At 40.6% G+C, this 12,590-nt stretch overlaps 1 protein-coding gene across 1 annotated transcript; it reads right to left on the bottom strand.

The window, feature by feature from the left end:
- Positions 1–1,730: 1,730 nt before the first annotated feature.
- LOC102440178 (beta-defensin 116-like) lies at positions 1,731–6,763 on the bottom strand. Its single transcript, XM_006089383.1, has 2 exons — positions 6,697–6,763; positions 1,731–1,954 (listed from the first exon to the last, which is right to left on the bottom strand). Exons 1-2 carry the CDS (start codon positions 6,761–6,763, stop codon positions 1,731–1,733), a joined length of 291 nt encoding a protein of 96 aa, XP_006089445.1.
- Between the last annotated feature and the right edge of the window lie 5,827 nt (positions 6,764–12,590).

The raw sequence follows: 12,590 nt of genomic DNA on the forward strand, positions 1-12,590 counted from the left end.
CCAGTCTGAGGTTGAATATATCAATACCGAACTTACCCAAGATCAGACAGCTTCTGAGCAGTGGTGGGGAGCAAGGGACAACCCCTTCTGTCTCCATATTCATGTTTCTTTCTCTAAGACATGTAGAAACTAGAGATGTGGGAATCTGCTTTAAATATAGAATTCCACAACTATCATCTCTCTACAAATACTGCTGAGTAGAAGTTCTAGAAATATATATTTCAACTACAGTGCTGAACCCAGAACTGACACTTGCTTCCAAATATTTAAATGTGTGTCTAATCAAGCTACTTAGGCCAGAAATTTTCTCTGATTCTCCTTAAAACTTGGCCAAGTCCCTATCTGCTGCCTGACAAACACATCTGAGTGTCAGTGAATCTCAAAAACATCAGCATCTTTAAATTTTCCCATCGGACTTCTAAGTGCCATGAAAATCCAGCTGTATGAATCTGTTGTCTAGTTCATGGCCTTTCGTCATCGGTGTGGTCTGGGATTGTCATTTGCCTAATAATGAGAAATGCAGGTAGAATGTCTGTGGTGAAAAGAGAGAAAGAGAAAACAGGAAAGATGACAGATACGGGGTAGATGGCAGAAGAGGAACCCCCAAAAGGAACTACTAATGAACACCCAAAGACCAAAAGCTAAGGCAAACAAGTATTTCAAGGAAGGATTGAGAGCAGTGTAGGGGAAATAGTAGCTAGAGGCAAAGTAAATGGGAAAACCTAAAGACTACTCAAGGTTTTCAACACTGAAGGCATCAGTGTGCAAAGCCAGGGCCATTTCAGCGACGTGATAAGCACAACATCGAGACTGCTCTGAGTGGAGGTGAAATTAGGAACATGGAACTTGGAGAACTTACTTGGAAACACTAGCTTTATTAGTTTGGATCCAAAGAAGGGGAGAGATAAGACATTAGCCATGGAAGAGAAGTGTACGTAACACGATGAAAAGTTCATAGCATGTCAAATATTAGTTGTGACTAAGTTTGGAGTGGAGAAGCAATATTCTTCAATTCCCAGGAATGAAAGGGCCTTAAAGGTTATCAAGTGAAATGTCCAGCTTCTGTTCTATATCCCTAACACCGTGACCACCCCCATCGCTGTTCCACATCCAGAAATGGTCTCAAAACTGTTTATTCCACAAGCCTGTTTATTCCACTTTCCAACAAAGCTCTACCACCTAGAAAATGTTGCCCTCATCTGTCCATCAGATCTCTACACTCTGTTTTATCCATCCATCTGTCGGGTCCTGGGTCTTCCTGCGGACACCACATCACACCAAACAGACCAGGGAAGCTCTCTGGGTGTCAAAGGCAACCTTATTGTCCCTGTCCTTATCCTACACTGTTTACTCAGTGATGTCCTCTACACGTTCACTGGCCATCCAGACTCATCCAGTTGTCACCTTCTCTCTGTGGTCTCCAGAACAAATCACATGCTGAGCAGAAACATGATCTCCTCCCTTCCTTGGCACCCTCAACATCTATTGAGCTATTCTTGCATCCTGTTTGATTTTGGGGGCGGGCGGGCAGTGCCCTTTCCTATTCTTCGTGGCTCTCCAACTCTCAGCCTAACCTTCCCCTGTCCAGTGATGATCCAATGATGACTACTCACAGATGAAAGACACACACATGAGAAGGAATGCATTTTTATGGGGAGAATATTCCAGAATGGGAGAGGAATTGCTCCAGGAGGGGGTGAGGTTGGTGATATTCAAATTTCAGAGTAGCGTTAGGTGTTTGTAACTGACAGGTTGGCGTTGGAGTCGGAGTTCTCCTTCACATGGTTAGAACTGGTTATTTTCTCAGAAAATTTCAGGCAGCACTTTTGATCATTGGGGCAGGTTAAGTACTGAATTTCTTGTTTTCTGCAGGCGTTTCTGCACACGCCGTGGTAAAGTTGGCATGGAATCCAAGGCTCCTTGCTCTTGCCAAAGAAGGATCTGAACAGGCCACCTGGGAAAAACATAGCCATGTTTAGTTTCTCCGGAGCAATGAAAACAGGAGTGCAGGAGCATGATTTAACAGAATAAACCCTGAGCATATTAAGAGCACAGGATCTGGATTCAAAACGACCTCAATTCAAATCTGCGCTCTGTCATCCTTATAGCTTTTCATCCTTAAGCAAGTTACTTAAGTTCTTGAGCCCACCATTGCATCACCTTCACAATGGGCGTAATAATTAAACCAACCTCTTAACATTAAAAAAATATATATATTTTATTGATTTTTTTTTACAGAGAGGAAGGGAGAGGGATAGAGAGTTAGAAACATTGATGAGAAAGAAACATCGATCAGCTGCCTCCTGCACACCCCCTACTGGGGATGTGCCCACAACCAACGTACATGCCTTTGATCAGAATCGAACCTGGGACCCTTGAGTCCACAGGCCGACGCTCTATCCACTGAGCCAAACCAGCCAGGACTTCTTAACATTTTTGTGATGATAAAATTAGCATATATAATATGCTCAGAAAAATAACAAAAAATAAATATTAGGCAGTGTTGTTGATATGAGAGTCTTTTCCTTGGGTTCCAGGACTTTAAGGGCTGCCACTGTGAGCACCAATTGGACTTGTCCCAAGTGCCCATACAGATGTGTGCTCCTCACACACGACTCTCATCAGGATCTGCTCTGAGGCTGGACACATGTATTTGAGCCCATGCATTGCCTTTGTACTTTGAAATACTTGAGCAAGCATGTGCCATCAGTGCTCACAGTACAAATCTCTACACATATTTTTCTACATATGGCCAAAGCCCGTTTGTGAGTATTAATAGCTATGTATAAGTCATCCAGATATGTCCATGTGTATTTGAGCTCATCAGCTGAAAACATGTATAGTCAGCATGCTATAAATATTAGCCATCAGTTAGTTACTCATTGGAACTTTCAAAGACAAAGGAGGCATTAGAAAGGCAATAATACTGCCCTAGCTGGTTTGGCTCAGTGGGTAGAATGTCAGCTGGCAGACTGAAGGGCCCCGGGTTCGATTCCGGTCAAGGGCACATGCCTGGGTTGTGGACTCGATCCCCAGTAGGATCCCTCCCTTCCTCTCTGAAATCAATAAAACCATATTTAAAAAATTTTAAAGGTATAATACTAACAATCACTATCATACATTTGGCATCTTCTACATACCAGGCATTTTACAAGCAATATCTCACCGAACCCTTGCAAAAGCCTGCTCTTACCTCCATTCATTAGATGAACACACGGAGACTGAAAGAGAGACCTTATTCTGTCCATATGCTCATAGCTCGTGCTTGACCAAGCTAGGATCCTATTTCTGGTCTACATGATATTAGGCCCATGCTCTTTCCTCTCTGTCACACCTCCTCTCTATGTGATAGAATTTCTAGGAGAGGGTGGCATATTATTGTGTGATGTCTGTAGACACTGGGCCTTCTGCCGTTTTCAATAGATAGTCCAAAATTCTTAGTTTAGCATTCAATAACTTTTCAACCATCCACCCATCCCCTTATTCCACAGCCATTTATCAGCACTCACTCTGTGCCAAGGCCCTGTACTCAGTGCTAAGCATGCAGAGGCCTCAATGCCCCACCCGCATTAGTAAAAACTGGACAAAGCAAGTTTGATGTTATTTCCTTCATGGAAAAACAAACAAACACCACTCTGTTAGTTTTTTGACAAGACAAAGTAAAATTTCCCAAGTTTAAGTAAAGTCAGAGAACCGGACGGGAAAGAAAGAAGAAAAGAGCTATTTCATTAGCAGCCATCCTATAGCCTTTGGGTCCTGGTGTATATGTGAACTGCCCCAGAAACTGGCACCTGGAGCCAGAGGAGGCACTCAACTGCTGCGACATCAGCCAGCCTGCCCCTTCATCCATGCCCCAGCATCATGGTACCACTGCATCCCCTACATTAATCCTCACCTTCATCATGGCAAGAATTAACGAGAACTGCCACTTATGAACCAGTCTACTTGTAGGAAAGGGCGATCTGCAGGGGGCCTCCCCAAAGTGACGGCCATGCCCACAGGACTTTTCTTTTCTCCTCGACACAACGGATGGAAGCCAAGGCACCAGGATTTCCTCTTCGTAGTCACCAGAAGATGGATAGGAACATAGATAACAAGAAGAAGGATCAGGCAGGCTGCCTTTTCCTTACTCTTTCCACATAGGAAGCATGTCAAGACAATTCCAGGAGGATTCTGCTTAAACAAACAAACCCTGTATGTTACAGTTTGTGTCACGACAAACTGTAACACCCACATCAAGTTCATGTCACTTTTGACGATCCCTCTATCTTCAAAATGAAGTCAGAGGAGACCTGCTCTTGAACCCCAGTATTGCCTCTGATCCTCTGGACTTAGCCTCCCTGTGGGAGACATGGGAATGGGAGTGTTTGCACCAGATCAAAAAAAGTCTCAGTTGTGTTTGTAAAGAAGGAGGTTACCAAGGTGTGTCATGCTTTGTAACAACCTAGCGGATGTTTAATCCTCACATCAAGTCTCCAGAGACTGATTCGAGAGGTCTGGGGAGAGGCCAGAGCAAGGGTGCTGTGCAAGTGTTTCTGAGAAAATACTCATGGGCTTCTGCTAAACGTGAGAGCCACAATCCTGCTAACCTTCTAACATTCACCCACAGACACTCACCTTCCCACATTGGACTTGTTTTAAGAGCAAATGAAAACGTAATAAATTTAAAACCAAAGCATATGCTCTAGACGCTATCAGCTCCATCCAGAGACCAAAATCAATGTGATACATGATTTCTCTGCCATCTGTGCAGCCCACATATGATCCTTTCCCATCCTACTTCTAAGGTTCTTCCTACCTATATGTACTTATTAGGTACTAGAAATTTGTGCACTTGGGGGAGGGGGTCCCTCAGCCCAGCCTGCACCCTCTCACAGTTCGGAGCCCTCGGGGGATGGAGAGCAGGCCTAAGCCAGCAGTCAGACATCCTTAGTGCTGCCGCAGAGGTGAGAGAGGCTCCTGCCATAGCTGCTGTGCTCGCCAGCCATGAGCCTGGCTTCTGGCTGAGTGGCACTCCCCCTGTGGGAGCGCACTGACCACCTGGGGGCAGCTCCTGCATTGAGCACCTGCCCCCTGGTGGTCAGTGTGATTATAGCGACCAGTCGTTCTTCTGTTCGGTTGATTTGCATATTAGCCTTTTATTATATAGGATAAGTCATTTATAAATTCATTCATTCAATAAACATTTACTAAAACCTACTATGAGGAAAGCACTCAGTTCAATACCAGGAATACATAACTTTAAAAGGCAGAGTCTTGGTTTTCAAACAGTTTAATTTCATTTGTATATATTTGTGTGCTGAAAAGAAAAGATGGCTTTGATTGTCCCAGAAAAGGTTGCCCAGAACAGTTCCTACCCATAAAATCCACCAGGTGAAAGTATAAAGTAGTTATTAAGGAAGCAACACTATGTACAATTTTTGAAGCATAGAATGTCATCTTTCTTGTTGTTTTTGGCAAACCCACCTGTGGTTTTTATTACTATTCTAGCATGGGAACTGAGAAAGATTGTCTCTCAAGTAAAGAAGATAAAACAGGGTGAGAAATAAGGGGTAGGAGAATGTGAAGTAGGAAGAAGATGGGAAAGGAGAGGGAGGAGAAAGGGAAAAAGGAGATAGCACTAAACAGTAACTCTGAACTCAACCCCAGAAAGGAGAAACAACCTTAGTTTTCTATAGGGCTGGGTTGAGACCACTCCCATGTCTCTCTGTAGATGCCAAAGTTTGACAGAGACATTGAGGATCCTCCAGACTTCGGATTTCTCTTATCCTCTCTACTTGTATCTATTGTTCTTCAGTGCCCTCTGGAAATCACACTAAAGTAACTTTTTAAAAGAATTTGAAAATATTACTGGATACTTTTCATCCAGCATTCATTCTCCCCATTTCAACAGCCACAGCTCTGTTGTGATAAATTTGGCTGTCTTATTCAAATTTAATAACCCCCAAACCTGGGCTAAGCCAACCACTTCCCAGATAACACCCACGTAATATCCTGCTGGAATAAGACACATACTTGAACCAAATATCTTACTTCAACTCCCAGCCCTATCTCTCCTGATAACCACCCAAGGCTCAATTATAAAACTTAATACAAACATAAAACGAGCCAAACTACTCAATCCTAATCACAACATCAAGCCAAAACACAGATCAACTACAAACTTCACTCTACCCTAACTCCTGGTTCTACCCAACTCCTCCCTCAGCTCCATTCAATGAAAAATACTGTTCCTCTCCAGACTACATTAAAATATTAGGTGAGCCCAATTTTATAAATAGATTTGCTCTCTCCCCCTCTTCCCCATCTCTTCTCATTTCCCCCATATTACTCTAAGGTTATATACCATCCCCATCGCAACTCACTCTCCAAATTCCAAACTACTGTTGAATTCTCCTACAGCTCTCTCACACCTGATACATGAGTCAAGCTTCCATCCCAATAATAGCGCTCCTGAAAATGCTTCATGCTTCAACACTCCACTGTCCCAGGAACAGCAACCTCTTAAGTTTGTCTTGGCAGAGCAGAAACAAGGGAGATCTTAACATGAAATGGAGCTTGGAATTAACATCCACAACCTACCTGAGACGAGAAAAGGCTTTGGTCAGTGCCTACTATACGTAGTTACCTCAGAGGTCACCAAGATACCAATAGCACATGTAAGACCCCAGAACTTTTGAGAGAGGCCTGAATTACCTGGAGTCTTATGAACCAGGATCAGAAGGATGGAAATGGTCATTAAATAGGGCTTCATGACTGACATGTCCTGAGAGGATGGAGGGCTGTGTAGCAGGGGACTGAATAGAGATCATTGAAGCAGGACAGTGTCCTGCTTTAATTCATTTTGGAAATGGGCCAGGGTTGTGTGCAGTGAACTAAAAGGGATGAGACATCCCTGGGCTCAGCCAAGCAGAAGGATAATATGTATCACACATCCCAGCTGGAACTCTAATAAGTTTGGGAGAATTACCAGCAGCACCATGTCAAGGTGGGCCTTCTTCCCAGGAAGAAGTAGACTAGAGCCAGTTGTGTGAAACATACGTATTTGAATGAATAGATCAATTGATCGATCAATCAATCAAACAATGAGAAGACTAATACATAATTTAAGAAATCAGAAATCTTTTAAAACACATTGTTCTTTATCCTCCTGACAGTAATCCTGTACTAGACATCAGAGACTAACAAAGAAAGAAAAAGATAATGATGAAAGAAGAGATGGGAAAGAAAAATTAAAGAGGAAGTGTAACTGGAGGAAGGGAGGGAAAGACATGAGGCAAAAATAACAGCAATTCACATTTACCATGACTCTACCATGTGTCAGTTTCTGTGCTAAATGCTATGGGATAGATATGAACACTTACTACAACACAGTGAAGTTGGGTAGTATTTCCTACTTCACAGATGAGGATGAGAAAGTTTGAAGAGATGTTGTAACATTCCTATGCCACACATCTAATAAGGCATAGGGCCAAGAATTCAGCATTTATCCCATGAGAAATGGGAATAACATGACTTTGTAGAGAACACCACATTGACTTTTTACTCTCGTGAATTAATGTGGAAGATGGGTGGCTGGTGTCGTCTTTTGAATAAAAGTGAGGAAGTGAGTGAAAAGGCTCTTTGGAAAATCTAGGCTAGGATTTCCACATCTTGTCATTATAAGGCAAATGGAACTAGATTCATCATGTCGCTCAAACGTATGGACTGAAAAATATATTCTAACTAATATTTAAATGTACATAATTATTCTTTCATGTTTTGTTATTTAGTTGATATTTTTAAGACAGAAAAAAACATTTAAAATGTGTGATATATATATATATATATATATATATATATATATATATATATATTAAAAGTTAATGTTTAAAATTAGGTATCTTATTGTGCTTTATGTTTTTCTCTCTCTTAGGTAAAGTGTTGATAGAAGACAACCAATTCATTGCTCCCATAGTTTCCAACCATACAAGCACATGGACAAAACCAACAGGTATGGATCCTTCAGCCTACATGTGACAGAGTTTCCAAGAAAACGAAAAGGAGGTGATTCAGATCCATCCCAGTAAGTGAATTTGTTCCTTTAACCCCATTAAATCTTTTATTCTGGCACTTTCCAGTCCAGCTCTGAAGGTTATTAGGTATCCAGGAGGGTCAAGTGGAGTCATATGGGAGACTGGGAAGTCCAAGACTGAGGTACCAGCATGGCCCATTTTGGGTAAGAGCTCGCTCCTAGCTTGTAGACGGTGGGAAGGGAGAAAGGAGGTTAATTTGAAAATTATTAGCATGATTAGATGAGAAGATTGTGCTTCCTCTTAAGTTATATAGTAAATTGTTGAATATTATAGAGTTTATATAGAAACTAGAGGGGAACATATTTAAAATATCTGATCCCTATATTGATTTATATATTAACCTATACTACTATACTCACTGTTAAATATTTGCAGTATCACACCTTGGTACAGATCTTGGTAATACTTGTGGTACAATGAAAAGAGGAGAACATATGTATTCATATACAAATATATTTATGCACGTAAAATGTGTGTGCTTGAGGAGCAATACTCATTAGGCAAGATCTATCTTTCCTCTTCATTCTCAAGTTTGACTTAGCTAATCATGAATCTTTACTATTTCAATCAAATCTTAAGAAAAATGTGTTGAGTTTGCCTGGAAAAACTAACTTGGAATTTGCATTAGGAATGTATTAAACTCATAGACTTATTTGGGGGAGATGGATGTTTTAAGTCATGTTATCCTGGAGTATGAATGTCTCATTGTCTCTGTCCTTTGTCAGTATGTAAAAGTTTTCCCTGTAGAAGTCATATATGTAGGATCAAAATAAAGTCGAAAGATCTTATAGACTTTGCTGCTAATGAAAAAATTATATCTTATTTTACATTGTCTTTTCCACTTAATCATTGGGAACATAGAGAAATGCTATTGATTCTTGTAAATTGATTTTCTATCCAGAAAACCTACAGGACTCTTTTGAATTTTATTGGTTTGTCCTTTTTTAAAAATTTATTTTTATTGTTGAGAGCATTACGAAAGTCCCCCATTTTCCCTCCTTTGCCCCCTTCCACCCGGCTCCCATCCCACACCAGGCCTTCACCTCACTATTGTCTGTGTCCATGGGCTATGCTTATATGCACATAAATTCTTTGGTTAATCTCCTCCCGTTCTGCCCTTTCCTTTCCCTCTGAGATCTGTCAGTCTGTTCCATGCTTCCATATCAATGGACTTATTCTGTTAGTCAGTTTATTTTGTTCATTGGATTCCACATATAAATAAGATCACATGATAGTTGTCTTTCTCTGACTGGCTTATTTCACTTAGCATAATAGTCTCCAGGTTCCTCCATGCTGTCTCAAAAGGTAAGAGATCCTCCTTTTTGCAGCTGCATAGTATTCCATGGTATAAATATACCACAGCTTTTTTACCCACTCATCTGCTGATGGGCACTTGGGCTGTTTCCAAATCTTAGCTATTGTAAATAATGTTGCTGTGAACATAGGGGTACATATATTCTTTCTGATTGGTGTTTCGGGATTCTTAGGATATAGTCCCAGAAGTGGGATCGCTGGGACAAAAGGCAGTTCCATTTTTAGTTTTTTGAGGAAACTCCATACTGCTTTCCACAGTGGCTGCACAGTCTGCACTCCCACCAGCAGTGCACTAGGATTCCCTTTTCTCCACATCCTCGCCAGCACTTGGTGTTTGATGATTTATTGATGGTAGCCACTTTGGCAGGTGTGAGGTATTAGTTTGTCCTTTGGTTGATTATTCACCTAAGTGACTGCATTATCTGTCAGCAATGACATTGTATCTCCACCTTTTCAGTCTTTGCACTTAATTCTTATTTTTCCTAATAGCATGGGCCAGGGCTTCCATTGTTATAATAAACATTTGAATGTTAGTGGAAATCCTTGTTTTCCTTCCAATTTTAAAGAAAATGCATCTAAAGTTCCTTGAAAATATATAACATTTGCCCTAAGAGTTTGCCATTTAATATTTAGCTTGTTTAGTAAGTTCTCTTCTCTACTTAATTTCTTAAAATATTCTACTATAATTGTTTTTTTGAAATTTATAAAATATTTTTCTCTCAGTCATTTAAAGTAATTGTGTAATCATTTTTTCGATTAAAGTAGAGAATTGTATTGTTTCTGATATTATATCATCACACATTTTTTAGATAGATCTTAACTGATTATAGTATATTTTTAACACATTATTAAATTTAGTTATTTACAATTTAATATGGAATTTTGGCACATTCATGCAGAGGAGATATGGCTTATAGTTTTCTATTCTTTATTGTTCATATCTGTTTTTGAAGGCAAGATAATATTAACCTCCTAAATCATCTGGGTAGCTTTTACATTTTCTCTTTCTTCTGAAACAACTTGTGTAGACAGGAATTAACTGTTCCCTCAAAGTTGGCACCATCTGCCCTAGTCGGTTTTGCTCAGTAGATAGAGCATCTGCCTCCAGACCAAAGGGTCCTGGGTTCCATTCCAGTCAAGGCACACACCTTGGTTGCAGACTCCTCCCCAACCCAGGCCCTGGTAGGGGCTCGTGCAGGAGGCAACCAGTCGATGTGTTTCTCTCACATCGATGTTTATCTCTGCCTTTCTCTCTTCCACTCTCCCTAAAAGTCAAGGGTAAAATGGTCTCCGGTGAGGATTAACAACAAAAAATGTTTGGGACATCGGAGGTGACCATAAATTCATCCGTAATGAATGTAAACAGGACACATTCGAGAAGAAAGACGAGCATTATTAACAATGATGCGGTGGCAAAGAGGGTGAACAAGGGCTATTCTAAGCAGAACAAACTAGAACTCAATGTTAATACTTTGTGAGTGTGGGACTGAGTGGGAGGAGGGAAGGCGCTCAGTTCCACTCAATGTCTTCATGCTTCGCAGATCTACTTAGGTTTGGATTTCTTCCAGTGCTACTCTTGATGGATGGTTTGCTTTGAAGTATTTTTCATTATTTGTTGTGCATATTTGCTCATCATGCACAGATATCCCATACAGCGCACATGCCCAAACACTGTATGTGATTTTATACCCCTTCAACCTCTGTCAATCTAGCATATACTGACTTGTCCTATAGGGATATGTTGAAGACATCCGGGCAGCTATTCTTACAGTGGTCCCCTTTCTGTTCGATCTGCTTTCCTGTAGCTTGTTACCAATACACCATGTAAATAGGAGGTTAGTTGTTATGATTTTATTGGTTCAGGTTATTATTTTTGACAAAATTGCATCAGAGGTGATGCTGTGTTGTCTATATTGCAATCCATCAGGACTCACTTAGTATGTGGCTATCCCTTAATATTCAGACTCATAACTGAATTAAAGTGATGACTGCCTGACCTTCCTATTGAACGGTGCTGTTCTCCCCTTCTATATTCAAAGTCGTCTGTATGGTGCAACTTGGCCTGTACAAACGTCTGGCACCATGTCAATCCTACACTTACTGGTTTTAACACAAATTATAGTCCTTGCCTGAGACAATAAATTCTTTGGGAGTTGTAGGGTACAACTCAGTAAAATAAAACTTTCCCTTATCACTAGAGATACTTGGCTATGGAAGCACAGCTCCTACTGGAGAGGAAGGATAAATACTTAATTTATTCAAATTAGTGACTGGTTATCAGAGGAAACAGTTTGCTTAGTGGCTGCTTCAAAAAGTGACACAGGAGCTTTTCTGGCTATTCCACCTCTAGATACTATTAGATAATCATGTCTTTCCCCTGATTCAATGCATTTCAATCTGTCATATTTAACTTTATTTTGATGTTCAAGTTCTCATAACTTTAGCACATATACACTTCTTCCAGCTGGATTCTGTTCTTTTTACAGAACCCCAATACTTTTTTATATCTTGAAATAAAATTATAAATATTTATTCATGTCTAAATGATAACTTTAAGAAGCTGGTCTGATAACTAGTGAAGTTTCAACACAAGGGTAAGCATAACCATATCTCAAGATATATTCAAAAATCTTTAATATGATACAAAATTATTTTTATTTCTAATGTGATAAAGTCAGAAGACTAGACAGTATTAATGAATGTGTTGCCCACATTCGTAAATTAAGGAAATGCTTAAATTTCAATTAGAGATTAATGATAACAAAGACATTATTTCTCCATTCGTGTACATAGTCCTCAATTTATGAGCATGGACTGGTGGGAAAAGCTTTGGTCTCAGAGTGAAAAAAAACCTGATTTGGCAATCTTGTGCTGCCACATTCTCCCCCCCCCCCACCACCAGTTTTATTGAGACACAATTAATATGCAACACTGTATTAGTTTAAGGTGTACACCGTAATGATTTCACACACACACACACACACACACACACACACACACACACACCACGATAAGTTCAGTTAACATCCATCACCTGACAGCAGAGCACAACCTGAGGCCTTGACCAACTCCAACGCCCAGACTGCATCCCCACCAGAACATGGATTCCAACCGGAGGCACCACCCAGTCGGGCAGCACACAGCCTCTCAAAGCCAAGTACAGAAGGTTGAACTCGATGCTGAGAGACAAGAGGTAATTGC

The sequence above is a fragment of the Myotis lucifugus genome, unplaced genomic scaffold (genome assembly GCF_000147115.1).
Source record: "Myotis lucifugus unplaced genomic scaffold, Myoluc2.0 scaffold_60, whole genome shotgun sequence".
Lineage (NCBI taxonomy): Eukaryota > Metazoa > Chordata > Mammalia > Chiroptera > Vespertilionidae > Myotis > Myotis lucifugus.